The sequence below is a fragment of the Scleropages formosus genome, chromosome 23, assembly GCF_900964775.1.
Source record: "Scleropages formosus chromosome 23, fSclFor1.1, whole genome shotgun sequence".
In the NCBI taxonomy this organism is placed as follows: Eukaryota; Metazoa; Chordata; class Actinopteri; order Osteoglossiformes; family Osteoglossidae; genus Scleropages; species Scleropages formosus.
This window is the reverse complement of record NC_041828.1, coordinates 1,289,655-1,313,724: the sequence shown is the minus strand read 5'-3', so window position 1 is coordinate 1,313,724 and position 24,070 is coordinate 1,289,655. Positions and strand designations below refer to the sequence as shown.

Genomic DNA, 24,070 nt, shown 5'->3' with positions numbered 1-24,070 from the left:
CTTGCTCTCACTTCTCTCTAATGTTTACCATCTGCTGCTCTTGTTCTTTCTCTGTTTCCTCCACATCTTGTTCTTTGGTGTCGTTCTTCTCCCTCTCCGCACGTCACTGTGCCCCCCCCCACCCCCACCTCACCTGAGTCGAGTCCATTATGTATTCCAGGTGTGTTCTCTCCAGCTCCTCTCCTCCTTTCTTCCGCTGACCTGGTTTTACACGTCTGTTGGCAAATGTTACCTGTGGGATGTCTTTCTGGGGGGTGGGATTCGGGACAGTGGGTTCGAGGGAAGGACACGTCGTTTCTTCTGCTTTGCAGAGACTGATGTTGAAATGCAGAGAAAAGATGATGGAGCTGAGAGGTTGTGTGTGTGTGTGTGTGTGTGTGTGTGTGTGTGTGTGTGTGTGTGTCAGGGTCAGTGTGTTTGCTCCTCTGGACCTGGTTCTTCAGGAGAAGAAGCACTTCAACCTCATATTGCAAACCCTAAAATACACATGTAAACACACACACACACACTCCGACACACCGACTCAGGTACAGCGTTTGCACATAATCTTCCGCACACCCACACTGATCCACAGACGCACATACTCATAAAATGAAAGACTCACACCAACTCTCTCCCACACACCTGCTCGTATTCATAAACTCTCTCTGAGACACACGCGCACACACACACACCCCCCCAGTGGGGATGAGAGCAGAAGAAGACCATTGCAACACAGCAGTTTGTCTTTTGTGATAAATTCCTGTCGGTGTCCCCAGAGACGTCCGACTCACGCTGGCAAATCAACACATTTTTCACTCGCTGTGCCCCCCCCCTTCCCCCCACCCAGCTACAATCCCCCACCCCCTGACTTCGTTCCCTCCAACAGCCCTTTCTAGTCCTTTCTTCCCCTTTTCTTTGAGCAGCGAGCAGCAGTGGGCCGTGTCTCCGACAAACTGCAAGCCCTTCGATAGGACAGCAGGCGGCGAAGCGGTTAACGATCTGGACCCCTGAATGTGGACCCTGGGAGGAGACACTGCTGATGTCAAACTTGTCTAAAAACGTGCCACTGCGATCGTGGGGATGTCCGCACTGGTGCATTATCTGATACTTTCCTTCAGAGCGACTTGGAATTTTACGCCGATAAACCCAGTCATAGAGCAGGGTAATTTCTACTGTGTCAATTCAGGCCTTGATCAAGAGCCCAGCAGGAGGAGGTGGGATTCAAACCCAGGTCCAGCCGCTCTAATCGCTAAATTATCCGTGTGTGTGTGTGTAAAGCACAAAGGTGGGGGACGACGATGCAGCTCGGTTATGAGAAAACCATTTATTCATTTTAATAAAAAAAGAACTAAGGCTGACAGGTACACCATTGTGGGTCCGATGGACACGTGTCCTCTGAGCGGTACAACGCGCCACCAAGGAGACGACGGTTACTGTTTTGTGGGGGGAGGGGCCTTTGCACTGATCTCCTGTTGATCTCTATGGAAATGGGAGGGGGGCACGCAGCACCCCCATGCCTCCCGGCGCTGCTGACTCCAGCACACGGTCACGGCGAGGCGACCTGACGCAATACGGAAGGGAGCAGCCGAGCAGGACGCCGATACACCTTCTTCCCGAACGCGGCTCCTCGCTTTCCGGCACAATCCCTTCTGTGGAAAAAAGGGAAACAGAAAAAGAGGAAAAAAGGAGTGAGCCCACCACCCCCCCAAACCCAATTCCTCCCCATTGATATTTAAAGAAGCTACGCTTCTGCGGAACCCCTCTGATTCAGGATGTTGTGTGGATTGTGTGGATTTCGTTCCCGCTGCGCCACCTTGCCCTCTGCTCTCCTCAGGACGTACATTTCCACAGTTGGACCGTCCCAGCGTGTCTCCCCCCCATCGCACCATTATTCCTCATTATTTATTCACGGCCCTTATCTGCAAACTGCCACATGGACCCCCCCCCACACTCGTCGTCGTCGTCGTCACTGGAAGGCGTGCGCCGAGACGGGCGAGAAATCTTATGACCGCGCGGGAGCATGGCCGCGGTGCCAAACGTCTCCACGATGAGATCTCTGTGCTGACAAACGCTGTCATAATATTAAGAACATCTCTCGACAGCAGGGGGCGCTCCGGTTAGAGGTGTGGTTAGAGCTACCGCCCAGCACTCAAAGGTCCCAGGTTCCAATCTTGCCTCCTGCTCTAGTACCCTTCATCAAGGTACTAACTCTGACCCGATACGGTAAAAATTACCCTTCTGTGGAAATGGGTAAATCAGTGTAAGTAACGGTGTACAACCCGAACACTGTAAGTCACTTTGTAGACAGGTGAGAAAGGAGAGCTGTTCTTCTTCATGGCTCGGGAGGACAGAGGTGTGGGGTTCGAGACCCTGAAACATGAGCCGCAGAGGGACCGTGAAGAACCCTTGGAGAGACGCAGTCAGAGCAGCTGTGGAGATGATTAAAGGTAAATCAGACAAATTCTGGGTAAATTTGCATGTCACGGTATGCTTTGTGGTATGCTCTGCAGGTTGCTCTGTGTGTGTGTGTGTCTGAGGGAGAGAGAGCACGTGAGAAGACACTGCAGTAACACAGCTCTCACTGACAGCTCTCCTCCACAGGCTCTACAGCACATGTGTCTGGACCCGTGTGCAGATCATACCGAAGGAAGTATGTCGACATTTCCTCCAGGGTTGAGTGCTGATTTGTGCGTGTCAGCGTGTGTCACCGCGCACCCAGTGTGTGGCGTCAAGAGTGTGTGCGCTGCCCGAACAGAGACCAACCTTTGACCGCAGTAGCAGAAACAGTTAAGGTGTGTGTGTGTGTTTGTGTCTAGTCTAGTGGTGTTATTGTGTGGCTCCAGGGTGGCGTTGGTTCACTACCTGCGCATCCCTAGCGAGGGAGTGCAAACAGTGTGTGTTTCAGAACTGGAGCTCCAGGTTCGAGACCCCTAATGGAGCATGTGGACCTGCCTCGCTGCTGTCTCCATCATCCCCACCATCTCCATCCCTGTAAAGCCCTGTGAAGTGTGACACTCCCGATGTTTATGCGAGGACTGCTACGCAACAAGGGAATACGGAACACACGAGAGCGCAGACCACGTGTGTGACATGTAACTTCTTCAAGTTGTGATGCACGTGGCAGTGCCAGGGTGGAGGGCATGCTCTAATAATAATACTACTACTCCTACTAATAATAACAATAATAATAGCGATTAAGGAACCACACACACAGACACACACTCGAACCCGTGTCCGCCCTCTCTCTCCTGTCTCCTCCTCGTACCGACCCGCGGGTTTCTATTGGCGCGCCGCGCGCACACCCTCCGCCCCAGCGCGAGCCCCATTGCGCGGCCACGACGTCAGTCCGGCCCCCCCTCCCCCGCACCACCCCCCAGCCAACCGAGCTGTGAAATAGGCGCTCGGCGGCGGCGGCGCGCAAAGCCACGGGCGGCTCGTGCACGGCGTGCTGGGGCTGCGCGCGACGGCAGGACGGCGGGACGGACAGCGGGGCGATCGGACAGTGGGACAGTGGGACAGTGGGACGGGGTGGGGGCGCGGAGCGCGAGAGACATGAGCAGAGGTGCGCGCGCCTGTCCGGGGAACCATGAAGCTGCCGAACACCTTGAGCATCATGATACTATGGATCATAGTGGCGCTGCGGAGGGAGCGGGGCCGTGCGGAGGAAGGTCAGTGTGTGTGTGTGTGTGTGTGTGTGTGTGTGTGTGAGAGAGAGAGAGAGAGTGACTGAGTCAATCAGTGTCTCTGCGTGCCTTATAAATAACTGTCTCTCCAGATGAGTGTGTGAAAGACAGTGTTTCACACACACATGTGTGTGTGTGTGTGTGTGTGTGTGTGTGGGAATGAGTTTGAGGTTTCCTTCTGTCTGTGTCTTTTTGTCCCAGTGTGTGTGTGAAATTGAGCCAAGTGCTCCGCTCACACGATGAATGACGACCGCTGTGTAAAGAGTGTGTTTAACTCTAGTTCCCTTCGACTGTGTCTCTATCCATTCCTGGAGCCACCTGGACAGCTAGGGGTTCGAACCCTGGGATGGAGCTCCGCCTCCTGCTCGTCTCAGGGTTGAGATGCTCTCTGGGGGTCTGACGCTTGGTGTGCGAGGTGTTCCGGCTCAGGGTTTGGTTTGCCGTGAAGTGTGTTTGTGTGTGTGTGTTTTTCCGCTCCATTTGGCATCGACCCCATTCCACCCCAGTGCTCCACTGTGCTCAGGTGTGTTGATGGACTCGTGGATCACGACCCAATGTCCTCAGTCCTCATTCCTCCTTCCCTTGCTAAAGTCTGCGGTGTGTGTTTTGCACACTTTGTGCCCTGGGGTGGGCTGCCTGGGGGGGGTTTGAGGAGGTTTGGGGGGGCTCCCACCACAGGGGGCGCCGGTCGGGTTTCGGGGTCGAGCCGTTGCTTTGGTCTCAGGTGAGACCATCAGAGCATCCTAATCGGGAAGAGCGGATAATCGGCGGATCCCTGAGGCAGCGAGATGGGGTGAGCGAGCTGGAGCACAGCTGAGCTGCATGTGCACGTGTGCGTGCGCGCGCGCGCACACACACACACACACACAACGGTAAGCATCACTTTCACATGGCACAAGTAAGTGTAGTAGCGATTCTCTTACGGAAGCATGACAGTGATTAATTGTGGCATGCTCAGCAGGTTGCTCTGTCTGTGTGTGTGTGTTTTGTGTGTGTGTGTTCTATCAGGTAGTAACTCTTAACTGTCCCACCCCATGTCTCTACATCAGGGTGAATCCTGCTTTCCATCTGGGGTCCACTGTGTTTCAACCACGGTACCCCCACCGCTGTCACATCACCGTCACCCCCGTGTTGTTCCCGTGTTGTTGGACCACGTTAACCCCCCCACCCCCCGCAGTCACGCCCCCGATCACACACGGATGAGCCGTGTTTCTTTGCGTGTTTTCCAGGTCAGTAACAGTAGCTACGCCGGGGAGCTGCGGGGGATCTGTGTTGCCTGCCGGTGGGTGGCGGGGGTGTGAGACCCTCCTCTTCCTCTGTGGCTTCGTGGTGGCACCAGTGAGTCCATGTGGGGTCCATGCCCCCCCCCCCCCCCCCCGGGCACACAGGAGGTCAGGGGTCTTGGTGAGGCTGGTAGGAGTGTGTGTGTGTGTGTGTGTGTGTGTGTGTGTGTGTGTGTGAGTCTTACAGGTACAGGGGATGCTGTGGAGGGTTCTGGTGCCACTCCTGCACCCCAATACCTTGTGTCTACTGGGGCATTGTGGGTGGGGCCGGGGCGGCACTTCAGGTGAAAGGGGTGGAGACATTGTGAGGAAAAAAGAGATGGATGAGTGATGGACAGGTTGAGGATGGATGTGGACCTAGATTAGGGGTTTAGGGTTGGGTTGCCGTGTGTGAGTGGAGCGCTGCGCTCTGGTCTGCCTCCTTTTCGGGGGGGGGGGTCATTACGTCATACTTAAACGGTTTATATGTTTACCGCAACAGTCATTACCCCCAGCAGAGCCCTTTCTGAGTGCCGTTTGTGACGGGCAACTTCTGCCGTTTGACTTGCAGCACGAGTTGCTCCCTCTGTCGGCTACCGAGGAATCTCGGACGGGAAGGGCCCCCGAACCCGCGCCACGCCGCTGGGGAGCCGGTGCAGCGTGGGATCGGGGAGCGAGCGTGACGTGCGTCTCCGGCATGTTCCGCCCCCGTGGCCCATTGACGCGAATTTGCTGGGGAACCTGGGATCGCGTGTAGCGCTTGTCGCCCGGAAGCCTCTGCGAGATCCGTTCCCTGCGGAGTCTCCCGTCACCCCTGGGTCTCGTGGGAACTCGGCCAACGCTCATCTAGGGGGCGCCGGGCATCCTGGGAGTGGGAGCGCCGCAGCACCTCCACCGCTCAGACGCATGTGACTGAGGAACACTTAGCAAAGGACAGCAGGTGGCGCAGTGGTTAGAGTCCTTAGTTCTCAGTGAATGGACCCAGGTTTGAATCCCATCTCCGGCTGTAGCACCGTTGATCGAGGTGCTTAACCTGAACTGAAGCGGTAAAAATTACCCTGCTGTGTACAAGAATAAATATTTATCACTGTAAGTACTCAGTGTCAGATAAATGAATGAATAAATTAAATAATAAAGTTGAATGTGGGTTTGGAAACGTTTGTTCCTGGACAGGCTGGTGTCCTGTGTGCGCGTGTGTGCGCGTGTGCATGCGTGTGCATGCGTGTGTGCCTCCTTCCTACTGCCCGCACCGTGTGTATCTCGACTCGTGGGGGTGGAGCTCCTCTTAATGCACTTTCCGTGTCTGCTGTGGTCGTGGTGCCGGAAACACGTGTTGGCGTGTTGCTTCGTGCTGAAGGGACTTGAGCCTCGATGCGTAACCCCCCGCCCCCACCCTCGGGTGCTGACTGTTAAAAGATGAACTGTTCCTCCTGGGGGGGTTGAGTGGTGTCCTTGTTGTACTTCTCTGTGTGTACGAGTCCGGGGATCATGAGAAAGCCTCCTGGCCCTCGAACCCAGTGTCATGACTCCGTGTGCATGTTAGCTGCTGGGTTTGTTCCCGTGCGGCCTGTCCGGTGACCCCCCCCTCCACCAGCCCAAACAAGAGGTGGTTGTACCAACTGGTCACTCGTGGGTTAAAACTGTAGCGTGAGTGGGGCCAGCAGGTGGTGCAGTGGTTAGAGCTGTTGTTACACCTCAAATACCCAGGTTCTACTCCCACCTTCTGCGGCAGTAGTAGTCTTGATCAAGGTACCTTCTGTAAATGCGCGCGCACACACACACGCACACGCACGCACACAGACACGCACACACACACAGTCTGAAATCACTTGTTCCAAACAGGGTCACTGGGCTGAAGCCTAACCTGGCAACACAGGGCGCAAGGCTGGAGGGGGAGGGGGCATACCCAGGATGAGATGCCAGTCCATCACAAGACACCCCTAGTGGGACTCGAACCCCAGACTCACCAGAGAGCAGGCCCCAGTCAAACCCGCTGTGCCACCGTGCCACTGCGTCCCCTTTCCCTAAATGGATACAGTAAAACTTACCCTGTTACACTGAAAAATCAGTGTAAGTCACTTTGGAGAAAAGCCAGATAAATATGGATAAATGAACAATATTGTAAATATAATAAATGAGCTGCTATTACTGTGGTGGGGGTGTCGTCTGGTGTTAGCTGGTGGAGTTGAGGTCAGAAGCTGGATACCGAAACACGTGCTCCGCATCACACGTGCTCAGGTGCACCTGCGTCCCTCCGGAGGGTCACGTGAGGACAGGTGGGGGTTGATGGGGGGGCGGTGTCACCACGCTGATCCCTGCCTGTCCGTCCCTGCAGCGAACACAGCGGTGCTGCGGTCTGGGGCCGTCCGTCAGGATCCGTCGCGTTGCGTGTCTGTGCCTGCAGAGAGAGGGGTGGGGCTGAGCGAGAGGAAGTGGATTAAATGTGAGTGTAAGTGGATATGATTGATGGGGGGGGGGAGGGGCTCGAGGTGTGAAGAGGAGCGAGAGCCGTGCTTTACACGCTTACTGTTGTCGGAATCAGTCTGGTGTCAGCCTTGACTGATTGGGCCAGGCTCTTTCTACACACACACACACACACACACACACACACACACACGACAGAGAGGTGCTTGCAGCTTCACACCTCTCGGTCAGTGGTGGTCAGTTGAGCCTCTTGCACCTGGTTTTGTGCAGAGTGAATCAGACTGAACCCACCAATGTTCCCGATCCATTTTGTGTGTGTGTGTGTGTGAGTGAGTGAGAGGGAGAGAGAGGGGCAGTGGTGGATGTCTGCAGGTCGAACCTGAGCATCTTCAGCACCTCCTTTAGTGTCTTCAGGGCCCAAAGCTACTTATTATTGATGAGTTGCCTGATTGAAGCCCCCCCCGCCAAGTCCGGCACTTGCGTAACCGGATGCGTCACTGCTGCCCGAACATCTGAGTTGTGTGTGTGTGTGTGTGTGTGTGTGTGTGTGTGTGTGTGAGAAAGACTAAGACACACACAATCCACAGTAGTGCTCTGGGTCGGACGCTCCCCTGGGTCTGCAGGGTCTCGCGCTTCTGGGCGGGAAGTTCCTGTCCGCACCGGTGTGCCACGTGCCATCCCGGCCAGGGCCCCATTTTCCAGCACCTCCGCCGACTACTGCGGGATGGGGTTGGGTTTGAAACCTGCGAACCTGCCCAAAGGGGAGTACCCTTGTAGCTTTTCGCGAGGTTCTCGCACTGAGCTGCTGGAGAAGATGTCATAGTGCTCCACGTAGAGGAGATGGATGCAGCGAGGGGCTTTGCTCCGGGTTCTACGCTTGGAACGGGTGCAAGTTATGAGCCAACGCCTCTTCCCCCTGTTGGGCACCTGATGGAGCCTCTCCTTCCCTTGTGTGTTTTTCATTGTGGGAGTCAACAGGTTTTGATTTTTGCTGCTTTGTTAATTTGTGTTTCGTAGACCTTTTCATCGCAGGCCCTAATTTGAATAAGTGCTGTAAGTTTCCAGTTGTCCTGCTGTGTCACGCTCACACTTGACCGGTTCTGAAGGAGAACAGCGGTTCCGTTTCACTGACCGCTAAGTGTCCTGCTGGGGTGTGTGTGTGTGTGTGTGTGTGTGTGTGTGTGTGTGGGGGCGGGCGGGCAGGCGGGCGGGCGGGCGGGCTGCAGTCTTTGCTGTGTGGTGAGCGATGAGGTTGACCCCGTGTGCACCTTGGGGAGCAGCGCTGTGACCTTGCGGAGGGTCTGTGCTAGGAGCACTTCCTGTTCACGTCCCATGTCTTCTGGAGACCCTGCAGGTGCGTGCGTGCGTGCGTGCGTGTGCGCAGGGCTGACCTTACGCCAAGTCACCTATTTGACCCCAGTGGGACCTGGCATCAGGGAAAGGAGCTTTTCCAAATGAATACTGATCAAATCTTACCAGACCAAACCTGCTGAGACAAACTCAACAGCCTTGAAGTATCATCCATAGAATGTGATGGAAAAAACTTTAACTTGGTCAGAGTTTAGAAACAGTTTGCAGAGAACAAAGCAAGAAAAATGTCTTTAGTCATTTATCTCACTCTTTTCTCCAAAGCCACATACACAGTTACGCTATTTACAGCCAGAGGCGGGATTCGAACCTCTGACCTTTGGGTCTGAAGGCAGCAGCTCCAATCGTTATGCTACCAGCTGCCTGGGTTCATAGTTTTGTGGTTATATTATGTAAAAATATGAGCTAATAAAGAGTGTTTTGTTTTCTTTTGTGGGGGCGGTGGCGCAGCGGGTTTGGCCGGATTCCACTCTGTGTCGGGTCTGGGGTTCGAGTCCCGCTTGGGGTGCCCTGCGGCGGACTGGCGTCCCGTCCTAGGTGTGTCCCCTCCCCTCCAGCCCTATGCCCCGTGTTGCCGGGTTAGGCTCCGGTTCTCCGCAACCCCACTTGGTACCAGCGGTTTCAGACAGTGTGTGTGTGTGTGTGTGTGTGTGTGTGTGTGTGTGTGTTGTTTTGAATACAGTGTAATAGCGTATAGCCCCGATACTGATATGTTGCTGATACTTAACTGCAAATACTGTAAAGTCCAGGAGCTCCACCAAAATGGTCCACATTGGGCCCCGGGAATGTGCTTCAACCCCCCGTGGCTGTGAGCTGGTGCGAAGTGCCCCCTCCCAAAAAGCCCTCACCAGTAGAGCGTTCTACAGCGTCGCGGCGACCGCGAGAACGTCTCGGCGCTCGGTGGCAGAGGGCTAATTAGGCTACATAATTAAATCCAAACGAGCCGACGGGAGATGTTTCCTCTCGCATTTGCATAATGAGTCGAATTTGCCATTTTAAACAATGAGTTAGCGGATTAGTACTTTTCCATTACCAACACGCAGATAAGTAAATAAACTATTGTGGGAGAGCGGAAGCGGGACAGTGGCGTCCGAGGCGTGCCGTTGACGTTGGCCTTGCGCGGTGAAAGCCTCTAGACGGGGTTTGGGGGAGGGTCGGGCGGGTTCGGGGGCCGGGCTGCAAGTGGAGAGCCTTCAATCAGCACAGAGCACTTTATCTTTCATTGGGATTCAGCTTTGATTCCATTAATTACCGGCGCGGAATGTGTGCGGCTCGACATAATCTGCATTTCAGATTTGTCTGTGTTGTTTGTTTATTGCTTCCGTTCGATAATTAACGCAGTTGTTCGGGGGGGGGGGGGCGGTGCGTGTCTGAACGTAGGTGCCCTTGTGCCCGTGAGCGTGATGCTCCATCAGTCCCGCCCTGGACGACCTTTAGCTCTTACTGGTGCTGAGTGTTGTGATCGTGTCCTCCCTGCGATGGACTGGCATCCCGTCCAGGGTGAACACTGTTTAAAATAAAATAAAAGCGTACGGTTTAAAACATGAATTAAAAGTGTTTTATGTGCTACATAAAAGCATATAATGGATAATGTGATGCATTACACAGTTAGTGCCCTTTAATAAAAGTACAGTTTAGCGTCATCCATTGGAAAATGGTAAATTAGCTGAAAAGTGACTGTGATACTTTGCAAAACGTTCAGAATATTGTGAAAAGATGGGATATATTTAAATGCACCGTTAATTGCACTTAAATAAAGATATGGACATAATTGACAGAATTTGTGCCAGATTCACCATTGCATTAAGATGAATTGGTTTAAAGAATCAATGCATTGTGCCTTTTTTGTGATATTTTTAATATATCCATTTTGACATTTTGGGACACAAAAGAATAAATATAAGGAGCACAGTGACATATCTGTATACACTGTATCGGATTTCAGCCAGACAATGTTTGCGAAACCCCTCCGCTGCCACCGCAGAGCTATTCTCTCACCTTCCTTGCACCTAGCAGCCCGATACAAGGTTAGACTGCTCATTTGCATAAAGGGCAGGGCTTTCTGGTTAATAGCCAGTTGTTTTGCTGATGGATTGTTTGTGGCACTGTTGTTTGTGTCGTTGCGCTGTTTACGTCACGTGTTTTTGCGTTGGGTTGGTCTGTAGTTAAATATTTGGTTTTCAACATTTGGCATTTTGAAAACCGTCAATAGGAAAGCTGACACCAGTAATGGGTTGAGTGACAGTGACAGCTGCTTAAAGTGTGGAAGATTCATGTTGGTTATTTGCTGTTAACAATGATGGATGATGTCAGTTTATGAATGTTTCGTTCTGCTTATTTGTTGATTTTAGCTTTTCTGTGGTGCTTAATTTTTTTTAATGAGTTTTTTGAGTATATTGAGTTTGTGTTGGTAACTGATGATTTTACTGAGAAATGTGCCAATGTCTGTTTTTAATTTGAATAAATTCAATAAATGGGAATAAACAGTGATGGTCAAATATAGTACTTATATTTGTGTTCAAGTGTAATTCTTCATTAAAAAACTCCTGTGACACTTCTAACAATGTAGCCAGGCATCCTGTACCTCCAGGATAGACTCTGCACCACTGTGACCCTGCTTTTGGTTCAGTGGTTATAGGCAGTGAGTCTGGTGCCAAAGTGCGGCAGCAGAGCCCTTCTTGGAAGCGGAGCCTGATATGTTCTCATCTATGGTCCAGCTCATTATCCATATCCCTCGCGACGCCTTGGACTCAAAGGGTCGGCGCCAGGCCGGTCGCCCCGAGTTGGAGACCTTCAGCTATTTGCCTGCTTCTCTTTCTGGCTGAGGCTGGCGAAGACTCAGGACCTGGTCCTGCTTGTTCCTCAGACCGTGTGTTTGGCGACGTTCCTCCATTCTCCACACAGATGGATTGCTGTCCTCAGCTATTGACTGCTGCGCACCTTTTTCATCGAAAGACGGTTATGTTGGCGGTGGGTTGATTGACCGTGCTGCGCTTCGATCCTGTGGTGCGGAGATATGTTGATGGATGGCCACGGTGGACGGTCTGACTGGACCTGATGTCACCCATGTGGGGGAGGGGGGGAACAATGTGACTGATAACGGAGTCCCGTCGTGGGACAGACAGGGACAAACGGCAGCGGCGGCGATTCAGGAAATGGTCTCCCAAAGTGCGCAACACCTCTCTGTCCATTTCCTTCTACTTCACTGTTGCTCTGTCACCCTTCATCTCCTCCTTGTCCCTCCTCTCTGTTCCCATCATCCCTCCTCCCCCGAAAATGAAAGTGCTAATGATGGTCTGAGGAACCAAAGCAATGAAACATGGAGAGGGTTAGTTTCAGAAGGATGACTGAGCCTGAGAGCAGCAGAGGACAGTGATGAGTGTGATTCGTCTGAGAGAGGTGACTGATTTCAAGGGGCATGACGGTGTTGATGGAGTTTGGGGGCAATGAGTACTTTGTAAGATGAACGAATGAAGACAGGAGATGACTGAGCGTCAATGAGATGACTCTTGCAGTCAATTCATCCCTCCCTCCATCTTTCTCTACTTCGTATCCTTGAACTTTGCAGATAAGTGAAACCAGTGAAATTAATGTTTAAACACATTGCTGAGCTGCGTAAAAACCATTGTAATTAATAAAATTCTTAAAATTAATGTCAACTTGTTTCCTCGGGGTGGGGGGATGGACCGATCCACACGACAACGACCCTCGTTGTCCCGCTCGCTTCATCCATCTTTTCTGCAGTCGTTTCATAACCGGCGTTGATGCAAGAAGCTGAAAAACCGGCCGCACGCAACTTGCGTGTCTATTATTTAACAAACAAATGTGTCTTGGCTTTGAGTTGCTCACATTTTTCGGGTAGAATATTGTTCATAACGTAAATATAAAGCATTCTTCTGCTGACAATACTCATGTGGCAGGTTAAGCCTGGTTGACCTGTCTGGGCCAGATGACGCACAAGTGCTCTTTCTCAGTGTCACCGCAGGAAGGTTTGCGAGAGCCCCGAGGTCACTGAGGTCATGTGAGGATTTCCGAGGTGGGTAGGAGAGCATGAACATGGGGGGCATACTGTACATGTTGCACATCCTGGGCTAATCTGTGCTGGATTTTAAACTCGGATGGGTGGAAACCCAGGCTGCTGAACTCCTGCTCTGCTTCCAGAATAACCTTCACACAGAGAATGGTTATTAAGGAAGTGTGCGTGTGTGTGTGTGTGTGGGGTCTTAATTCCGATTTACTGAACACCACACACGCGTGGCACCCAGTTCCTCGTGCAGCCGTTTTTCTTTCCCTTGACATGTAATAAAAAGAGTTTGAAAGTGAGGACTACCCACGCACAAGAAGCTCTTTCCTGCATGACTCTGGCTCAATGAACCCTTCAGCTGCCTGTACAATAATTAAAGACGTTCGGGCGCCGTGGGTCTCGTGTCCCGTGTGGCCGGATCAATCGGAAGACGATCGCTGTAGTCGTTCCGAGTGTGTTTTTTTTTTTTCCTCGGGGTTATCGTGCTGCCGCGTGCGTTTCCGCCGGTCCGGATGCGCAACTTCACGATGCGGGTCTGCGTACGCTCTTGTGTGCGTCTGTGTCTGCGCGCGTGTTTACGTGCCTCTGCTGCACCGTTTTGCCCCAGCAGCCGTCTCCGTTATGTAATGGCAGACAGCGCCTGAAGGGGCGGTGCGGTGGAGCGTGGCGCCGTGGAGCTCGCTTTGGCACTGCGCACTCGCACCCTGTGTGTCGTGCATCTTAAGTGGGTGTTGCATTCTGAGGATGGCGGCCGGCGGACTGAGGCCGCTTGTTGTGCCGGAGCTTTTTTTTTTCTTTGCAAATGAGTCGGGGTCTAGTGATATTGCTGACGCTAAGGCTGTTTGCTTCCGCTGCAGTGTGCGTGCGCGTGCGCGTTTCCCTCTGCCACTGCCGGTGCCCTGAATGGAAGTTAATGTGGAGTGGCACATGAACTCAGGGTTGAAAGACTGTTACATCACACGCCACGCGGGTATTTCGGGAGCTGCAGTGAAGAAGTTGCTGGAAGCCTCGTTTCAGGCCCCGACTAATTGCAGCGACGTACGCGTGGAGCGGGAAGTCCTCGGCTACAGCGAGGGATGGATGGATGGAGCCTTCTTGAGGGACCCGTCGGGACAAACGGCCCCCAGCATCCAGGTGGAGTGTCCCACGTGGGTCAGTTGCAGAGCTGCTCCGTCGAACCCTCTTGCCGGCGAATTCGCGTGTCCTGCCCTCGCAGTAAAGCTCCAGTAGGGTCCTTGGAGCAAAGACCAGGAAGGTCAACTTGCCTTTTAGGATCCGATGCGGCAAAATGAGATCGCAGGTCTTTCAGCCCATCTCGCTGCAAAAAAGGTTCTCTCGATTTCACAAGTCTCCGAATGGTTGTCTGGAGTCGGTCGTCTTCAAGTTTCCTCTTTCGCTTACCTTATACTGGCTTCTCGACCAACGAACGCAACTGGTGCCGGAAGTCAAATGTGGTCAAATCCTCATGCCCTCGGTTGCTTTTGCTCAAGACCGGCGAGATTTTGACATGCCAGCTTCTCCATGCACCTAGGTTGCTCTGGGTTGACCCCCCGTAGTGCAGCGGTGGTATTGTGTCATAATGGCCCTGTCGACTGCAAATATGATTCCGCAGGGACTCTCAGGAAAATAACATACATTGACAAAAAGGTCTTCTTTCTGTGTATTAAAAATGGTACAAATCTGCATCCATCTCCAGTGCAGATGCTGTGTGTGTCTTGCATGTGCAGCGTTACCAGATTGTATGAAGGTATCAGTGGGTTGTATCATTTCATTAACCGTCAGCTGCCCTTTTTTGCGTCTTCAAATGAATCCAACGGGTTATCGAGCTGAAGTTCATCACAACTTTTATTGTTCTGCTGCTTTCACCCGCAGTGTTGGCCACGCAACTGGAAAGGGAGGCAGTCAATGTGGTTGTGAACCGGTGTGTCTGGTTCTGTGGCCTTTTATACGGATTATTACATTAACCCTGCTCCGTGTGAGGATGTCTTCGAGATCCGCTCCATATTATGCAGCAGTGATGTTTGAGCTCTTGTGTGACATTCACCAGTATGTTGTTGGTTCAGCTCCCCATTGGGATTGCTTCTCTGAGTACATGCGCAGTGCTGAGAGCAGAAATCCTCCAAGGTTCCTGCGTCTGGAGAACATCCTGCAGTAATAATGATGTCAGCTCTGGATGGAGGTGGGAAAGAAGCAGCTCTTTATACCGTATTGTCAGAGATGTCAGTTTAACTTGGACCATGTGCTGTACTGGTTTTAATGGCTGCCTCGGGGAGAGGCGCTGGCGCCGGCGCCCTGCTGCTGCCGTGGCAAGACGAAAAGCTAAAGACCCCTTATTTATCCTCCCTCTGCACCTGTCTGTCTTGCGAGAGTGCCAGTCATTGTTTGTTCAGTAGTATTTTGTGAAATCTGGACTAAGATTTATGGAAATTCATTAGGGGCAGTAAAAAATCCTTTCATGCGCAGATGTGTAAATCAAATGTCGGAAAAATCCATGTACTGAAATAAAAGCGTTTCCAGACACCACACATCCTCACCCTCTCCGAATACCTGTTTCTACGGCGCACTGATTAGCCGATTGGCTCTTTCGATTGGCCAGCAGACGTATTCGTCCCCGCCTCCTTCCGTATACAGGTACTTGGTTACCATGAAGACGGTGCCCAGTGCTCACAAAACCCATTTACTTATCAATCAGTTGAGAACAAGATTGTCAAATGTGACAGAAACCATAAAATAAAACAAGTAAGTGGAGATAAGTGCTAATGGCAACAATTAAAATGCTACAAAAATTATGGTAACAGTTATAGTTGTGTAACAAGGTGTGTGACTCTGCACTAATGAACGTTTTGTCGGGGACCTGCTGGCTCTCCCTTATACCCTCATTAGACTGAACTGCTGTAATGGGACACAATAGGCACCGTGTGTGTGTGTGTGTGTGTGTGTGTGTGTGTGTGTGTGTGTGTGTGTGTGAGTGAGAGAGGGAGAAATGCCTCCCTCATTTCCTTCCTGGCCTCCCACCTCTCCCTGTCTCTCTTTCCAGAACCCATAATTGGAGGATAACCAAAGCACACCATTGTACCCCCTCACCCCACCCCCACTCTTTGGGCTCCTTGAGCCCCTCCCCATTCTCTGTAAGGTGTGTAAGTGTTTGGCAAGAGGACTAAGCAACATGTGGTTAATCCATTCAGTTGAACTTTGCATGGTGTTTTTGTGCAATGTTCCTCTTCCCCAAGGAGTTTGTGTGTGTGTGTGTGTGTGTGTGTGTGTAACAACTGCAGAGTGAAACGTGGTTTGCATAAATTAACGTGCTGGTGAGGTCGCAGTCCTTTGACCTGTTCTTTGAAATGTGTAAACAAATTGATGTTTTTGCAAGAATTGATGCTTTTGCGTCAGGATGTGTGTGAGGGAGAAGTTTGAGTTGTGACTCATTGGCCAGCTTGAACCCTGGTCCTAGATGGCGGGGAGACAGAGAGGAGTACTCGCTCTTTCGGTTGCCTTCCTGCCAGCTGGGAAGCGGCACGGGCCAACGTTCGGCCGTGTGTCCGCATCTCTTGCCGTGCGGACTTGGTGCAAAGCCCTGATGTTGGTTGGATGCTGAAGAGTGACAGTTTTGCTCTGATGGCCTGAGCCGCAGAGGCTGAGCCGAGATCCCCGACTGGCACGGATCCTCATCATCTTTTATTAACCGTGAGCTAAAAGCGTGCGGTGTGGAGTCCAGAGCCACGCCTCGAAGGCCGTCCGCCGCTCTCTGTGGCTTGCAGAACTTTGGTTCCTTAAACAACGGGCTTTCCGGGTTTTGGTTTTACTTGGTAAAATATAATTTTATTTGGATGTTGTGTTTTCGCTTCGCTGTAGCTGAAAATGGTCTTTCATGCGACCGCACCACGTTCAGAGCAGAGCCACGGACTGTCCTCCTCGGTGGCCTCTCTGCCATTCCAGCAGGAGCCCCGCTGATATTTCCTTCCCCTGCTGATCGGTTAACCTCACGAGGAAGCTGATTAAGAACCGGGCCAGCAGGTGACATAGTTGTTAGAGCTGTGACCTTGCGCTTGAAGGTTCCAAACCTGTCTTCTGCTGTAGGACCCTTGATCAAAGTAGCCTGAATTCCATCCCTCCGTTGCCAACAACCGCTCGTCCCGAGCGGGGTGTTGCGGCGAGCTGGAGCCTAACCCGGCAACACAGGGCACGCGGCAGAAGGAGGAGGGCACACACCCAGGATGGGACACCAGTCCATTGCAAGGCTCCCCAAGCAGGACTCGAACCCCCAGACCAGCCACAAAGTGGGCACCGGGTGAACCCACCGTGCCACCACACCCCCCATGTAGCCTGAACGGCTGTATGAATAGGTAAATCACTGTGAGATTCTTAGAAAGAAGTGTTAGATAAATGTATAAAGGTGGTCGCGAATTCCTTTGTCATTTGTGGAGTCATTTGTGGTCCTGAACATCCCTGTGACACATGTTGCCAGCTGCTGTCCGTGGTGCTGATGCCGGTGCCGCCATTGTTGTTGCGGGTTGCTGTCCGTGGTCCTGAAGCCAGAGTGGCACTGCTTCGTCGCCAGTGCTTGTCAGTGGTTTTTCCTCGCAGGGTTGAGCCACTGATGTCGTCCTCTCCACGATGCGCATCACTTGGGGGGTGTGCGTGCGCGTACGCGTTTTTCTCTCTGGCCCTGGCTATGTTCCCAGCTCACACAGGGCTAGGATCCTAGTCTAGAAGCCTCACGGACTTGATTTTTTTGGGAGGCCGATGACAGGATGAAGGGCGGGGATCGTGAGGGGACGCTTCTCGACACCCCGGGCTTTTCCGCTAAGCGCCTGTCGTGCTGGAGTTTAATACGGTCCGGTCCACTGGAGTGTTACTGCTCTTGTCCTGTTGTTACAGCTTATTATTACAGCATGTTCTTACGGTCGGCCTGAACTTGAATCTTTCTAAATATGAACCTGTCTACCTATTCACCGACTCATCCGTGTGTATATTTACTGTATTGTCCTCCATTAATTCTTCTTTTTTCCTTTTTTTTTTTTTTTTTTGTATTCTTTTTATCCTTCATTAGTTTTTCATTTATCTATCTGTTGTTCTTTGTTTCTTTTTTCTTCTGCTTGTTCGTTCTTTTGGCCGTTTCATTTGTTCATTTTCTTTTTTGGTTCTTTCCTCCACTTTTCTATTTTTGGGTTTCTGACATTGCTTTGCTGTCCTTCCCTCTCCTCTAGTTGTCCTGCTCAACTCAAAGGAATCTCAGGCAGAGCTGGGCTGGACCTCACACCCTGCTAATGGGGTGAGTATCTGAGTGTGGATTACAGCTTTTGTGTGTGTGTGTGTGTGTGTGTGTGTGTGTGTGTGTGTGTGTGTTCCTGCTTCACCTTGCCACACCACCAGGAGTTGGTCTGCCTAATGGCCGGTGCTTCAATCCAGCCAACATTATAGTGAAATTGACGGAGATTAGACATCTGGACACCATCACCCAAAGCCCCTGTCTTCCCAGAATAGACCCATCACGTAATGAAACGGGAGGGTAATCCCCGAGATCCCATCTGAAATTGTGAAAATCACGTAGAGAGAATCTACACGAAGCGGCGTAAGCGAAACGCGCTTGAGATCTCGACGTGGAATTGACCCGGTGCGGTAGTTGGTTAACGGAACCCCTCCGTTACGGCACATTATTATTCATTGGGTACAGTGGTATTCCCATTAGTCTGCAGGACTGTTGGCTGCGCGTTGCTCTCTGCGCAAGCTGTTATTTATTTACCTTGTTAATTTGAGATGCGGCGCCGATTAAATTCACTCTGCCGAGCTGCACGACTTGGGCGGCTGCAGCTGCGAGCGTTCTGCCGCGCAGACGAGCCGAGCAGACGCCCGCCCCCCGCGGAGACCTCCTCGGAGCCTCCTTAACGCACGCCGATAGTCATCTGCGAGACGTGCGTCTCCGTCCCGTAGAGACTCCCCCGGCGTCTGCGCTGAGCTGTGCGGCCGTTGCCCAGTTCGTCCCGTAGGTGATGGAGGGCGCTGTATTTTTGGACGACGCTCAGCAACGCGCGCTTCGCGATGCTCACGTCTGCAAGCGCATCTGTAATTTACCGGAAAATATTTTCTCCTTTTTATTAATTTTGCAACTCTGGTGCTCATTTCGAACGCGTAATGCGTTACATCGGCAAATTCATACTCGGTCCCTGATTCCGACGTTACCGTGTACAGCATGTACGTTTATTAACCGTTTCAATTATTTGTAGATATTATGGAGTCGATGCTTGATGCACGAGTAGGAGAACCCGGGTGTGAAGATTTAGGTCCAGATGAACCAGTTCCCACTACATTCTCACCCCTTGATCTTATCTTTTCTTATATCTACAGCTGTATCTGCATCTTCCTCTCCATCCGCTTTGGTTTCGTTACCTTTCGCTCCTTTCTTCTTCCGTTAACTGTTCTCCCATCTCTAACGTTTCAACCTCGCTTTGATTCCCCATTGCTCCTCTCTTCTCTTTCCCTCCGGCTCTGCTCTCCGCAGTGGGAGGAGATCAGTGGAGTGGATGAGAAGTACAAGCCCATCAGGACCTACCAGGTGTGCAACGTCATGGAGCCCAATCAGAACAACTGGCTGCAGACAGGCTGGATTTGGCGCCAGGGCGGCCAGCGAATTTTCATCGAGTTGCAGTTCACGCTGCGTGACTGCAACAGCATCCCGGGCGTGGCCGGCACCTGCAAGGAAACCTTTAACCTGTTGTACGCCGAGGCCGACTGGGACTCGGGCCGCGTGGTGCGCGAGGACCGTTACACCAAGATCGACACCATCGCGGCCGACGAGAGCTTCACGCAGGGCGACCTGGGCGAACGCAAGATGAAGCTCAACACGGAAGTGCGTGAGATTGGACACCTGAGCCGCAAGGGCTTCCACCTGGCCTTCCAGGACGTGGGTGCGTGCGTGGCGCTGGTGGCCGTGCGCGTCTACTACAAGCGCTGCCTGGCCACCGTGCAGAATCTCGCCGTCTTCCCCGACACCGTGGCCGAGGCCGCCTTCGCCACGCTGGTCGAGGTGCGCGGCGTCTGCGTCAACAACTCCGAAGTGGAACCGGACAGCGCTCCCAGGATGCACTGCAGTGCCGAAGGGGAGTGGCTCGTGCCCATCGGGAAGTGCAGCTGCAGTGCCGGGTTTGAGGAGGGACACAGCAGCTGCGAGGGTAAGCGATGCGGCGGTTGAGCTCGTAAGGGATGGGGCCGGGGGTGCAGCCGGGATGGGGATGGGATCAACCGTAAAGCCGCTAAGTGGCGAATTTACGCATCCCGTACTTCATTTTATCACAGCTGCTCGATGTGAGGTCCTGCACCGTTTGGCTCGCTCGCTGCGCCGGGCTGTGGGGGAGCTGCGGACGGCTCCTGCTGGGCCGCGTGGCACCCGCGCGTTCGGTGCGGCGTCCCCGGCGACCCTGCTGTCCTCACGCAGCGCTCGTTACAATCCGGATTAACCGACACTCACCTCGGTAGCGTTACCTCCTTTCCTGGGCTGGAGACCCGACTTCGACCTCACGGGACATCGCGACGTCCGCGTGGGCTCCGGCGCACGGTGTCGCTTTCTTCTCCTCGTGGGCTTCTGCTGCTCCCGGCAGGGCGACCGCTGCACCGTCTCGCACAAAACGGTGGCGGAGTGGCGAAAACAAGCTCGGAGGCAGAGTTAGGAACGCGCAGAGCCTTGGGGAGGGAAGGAGGTCCGGGCGGGCTGCGGACGAGGGAGCTGCCGCGAGCCCGCCTGGCGCCGGCAGCTCTTCCCCTCCAGGTTACGGCTCCATTCGGTGGCGACGACATGAATATGCAGCGGCAGCCAAGCGGCTCCCTGGGCTGCGCCGCTATTGATCAACAGTAATGCTTCGCTAAACTGTGGTATTAGGCCGGGAATGAGTCCGCGGGCCCCCCGAGGATGCCTCTGTGCATGTCTGAGAGCGGGAGATGAAGTCTGTGTGCGTGGGTGTGTCACTCTGACAGAGGCGGACGGTGAGGGAGAAGGTGTGTGTGTGCGTGCGTGTGTGCGTGGGGATCATTAACAGCACAGTGTCAGTGCTCTGTGTGGGTCACATTCAGTCTGGCAGGAAGACAGGAACCGTGAGCCTGGGTTACTTCGTTCTCAAGCGCCGTTGAGTCGATCCTTGTCGACCACATATTTATAGTTCTTCTGGAAAGTTCTGTCCTCCACGTGTGCCCAGTGACCATGCGATCGAGTCCCTCCGTGTGGCTGCTGCTCGTCCTCTTCTTCATTTTCCTCCTCCTTTTCCAGTCGTCACCGTCTTTTTTGAGAGAATCCGGTCGTCCTGTGATGCGCAGACAGTTTTTCCAAGCGCGACATCCTCTGTCCCGTCGTCTGTGTGAGTCAGACTTCCGGTTTTGATCTCGGTTTAGATTTGATGCGGAAAGTAGAAAGGGGTCCGTTTTTTTTCCCGCCCTGCTCCGCGTCTCCATCGTCCACCTTTCCCACCCCTACAGCGTCACTGGAAATACAGGTGAGGGTGAGCGTGTTTGACGAGTGTGGTTAATCTCCAGAACTCTGCTTTGTCCCTGATCGACAAGCACATGGATGAACCGTTGGGGTTCGGATCCCCTGCTTTCCCACGGGGCCGTGCCGTGGGTGGACTTTGCGTACCCGGCGGTCTCCTGGTCCCCGCGATTCCCTCGTTCCGCATGGACTCCGCTACGTTGGGCTGCTGTTGCTGCTGCCGGGGAAGTTTGCCCGTTTATTTCAGGTTGGTGACATTTTGCAAAGTTAATATGCAGCGCGACGTGTAATTTCTCAACAAGCGACTGCCGCTTTCAGGCTGGTTGGCAGCGAAACGGTGTCTTCAAAGGGGTTTTTTTCGCCACAGATGCCTGTGAGGTCGATGGAGTTCCGCTCACGTATTTGACTCCTCTTTGGAGGTGCTTTTTGTCTTTGTGTCAGCGCGGCGCCGTTATGTAATTCGTTCACACCTGGTTTGCTTGAACCCCCCCATCCACTTCCCTCCCCTCACGGTTCAGGCTGGGCATCAGACCCAAGAGCTGAGAGAGCAATGAAATGGAAGGAGTCCGACTCCAGGGAGACCATCTGGTTAAGTGGTGTCAGGCTACACTGCTGTGTGTGTGTGCGTGTGTGTGTGTGTGTGTGCGTGCGTGCGCGCGCGCGCAGAGCATCATTCTATGTGAGCACACATACCTGTGAAGCCACCTCACACTCCAGCTCCCATCTTCTCCCTGCCAATGGCTATGCCTGAACTGGGGGGGTTGGAAGGCCAGGTGGGATTTGAACCCCCGTTCTCGCCACCCCCCCCCAGGTTTACGTGCGGCGAGCGGCAGGTCCGCACCCATGACCCCCACCGTCGGGTCCCTGCACTCCAGGGCGAAGGAGGAGATAATACACCTGTGTCTAGAGAGTCAGTATGCGGAGGCAGGGTGGTGGGGGTCTTAATGGCCTGATGCCCCTGTCTCTGCCCATCCGGAGACAGCGATGGTGACGCGGACGTCCAGAGACTTTCTCTCTGTTGCTCTCTTCTGCTCCACTCTTGTCCTGCTCTTTCCGTCCCCTCTGTCCCCCCTACGGTGAAATTAAATAATTCACGCTATGCCCAGGAGACTGAAACCGTCCTGCGCTTTCCCGTTTACTGAGCCCTTGTTCGTCCGCTGCCCTCCACCCTGAGCATCGTGTGTTCATCCTCAACAGCGCTTGTTTTTTTATGAAATATTCACTGCGCCGAAGACATTGAGATTCCGAGGCGTGTAGGGTTTGCGCCGAAGCCGCAGCGTGCGGGTAGTATTGACTTCGGGGGGGCGGGGCGTGCGCCTCGCGCTGACTGGTGGGGCTCTCCGGCCTTATTAGCTCAGACCGGGTCACTTGTGGCCTCCGGTGCCTCGGTCCCTGTTAGCGTGTTGCTCGTCAGCCTGGCAGAGTGCCAGCTGCCACTTTGCTGTTCCGTTTACTGAAACGGAAAGACGGACGACGTTTCTCGGGACACCTGCGCCCCTCTGTGTATCTCACACGCACACCTACACCCACACAACAACATTTGTCTCTCTCATTCCGTCTTCTCACTTTGAAGCGCACACACGCAGAAGCACACACTGTTACACTTCACAGCTAACACATGTCCACAGACTTTGGCAGACACGTGCTGGATATGGTCTCGGTCGACGTCGCAAGTACGCTCGCGCAACCAGGGGTCTGGGGCTGAAGTGGAGCCGCATCGCAGAGCAGCGACACGCGGCCCGGCCCGACACGCTCCTCGCTCGCGTGCGTATTTTAGACAAACCGTGACTGCAGGCTGCAAGGCGACATGATGTAGAAACACTTGAAGGGGGAATGAAGTGTGTGTGTGTGTGTGTGTGTGTGTGTGTGTGTATGTGTGTCTGAAGGTCCCGGCACTTGAACAAAAGTGTGAATGCGGGGCATCGGGGGAGTTTGAGAGACAGCTGCCCGATGTTATGGGCACCTTGGAACACGGGCCCCAGGGGCGCAGCCGCGCTTCGCCTTTCAGGGTTCCAGAACTCACCAGCAAATTCCAAGAAGCTCGATGCGTCTCATCCCCGCGACCCGAGCGTCTGCCGGTGTCCAGCTAGTGTGGCGCGAGGGCTCCGGAGCGCCTTCTGAAGGGCGATGGGTAATGGGGGGGGTGACAGCGGCGGTGAAAGTTTCTAACAAGTGCCTTTTCGTTTGTGCTTTTTCCACCATCCTGACTCCAGCTGCCACCCCCTAAATGGGGAAAGTGCTGTATCAAATATTGATGCCGGTAACATCCTGTTCCCTATTAGCGATTCACTTTCGAAACCGCATACATCTCAGGAATCTGTCTGAATCCGAAGTGTTTTTCCCTCCTTTTCCGTGTTAATGTTTGAGGGCCGCCCTCCGTTGACCGTAAAGCATATAGCCTCAAGGGTCGGTGACGAACGCTTCTGGAGAAGACGCTTGCTGTGTTGCCGGTGCGAGACGTGCCGAGAGATTATCGCGAAACATCAGCGCTTATTTGTCTTATTTATTCCGGTTGGGCCTCCGTCCAGCTCTTTGCCCTGCAATCTGCTGATGGTAACACACACACACACACACACACACACACACACACACACACACACACACACACACACACACACACGAATGGAAGCAGTGGTGCCGAGTTGATGAGCCCTGGAACCATGGACCGCCCATCAGCTGTAACCTAAAGATGACGCCGATCGTCACTTGTTTAATACGACCTCGTCGACTCACGTCTTTGGAATGGAAACGCGGCGTTGGACCGCTCTTTTTAAACCTACCGCCCTTCGGGTGATGGAGCCCCGCTGAGTCCCGCTCTGGTTAGTCACCGATGACCGGGACAACGGGATCGTAA

General features: G+C 53.3%; 1 protein-coding gene across 1 annotated transcript in view; it reads left to right on the top strand.

The window, feature by feature from the left end:
- Window positions 1-3,478: 3,478 nt before the first annotated feature.
- The window catches only part of epha10 (EPH receptor A10), a 54,024-nt gene continuing 33,432 nt past the window's right edge, over window positions 3,479-24,070 (top strand). Inside the window, exons 1-3 of the mRNA XM_029248340.1 lie at window positions 3,479-3,650; window positions 17,951-18,015; window positions 19,243-19,912. Coding sequence (XP_029104173.1) covers window positions 3,569-3,650; window positions 17,951-18,015; window positions 19,243-19,912 — 817 coding nt within the window. The 5' untranslated portion in view covers window positions 3,479-3,568. The remainder of the gene's footprint in view (window positions 3,651-17,950; window positions 18,016-19,242; window positions 19,913-24,070) is intronic.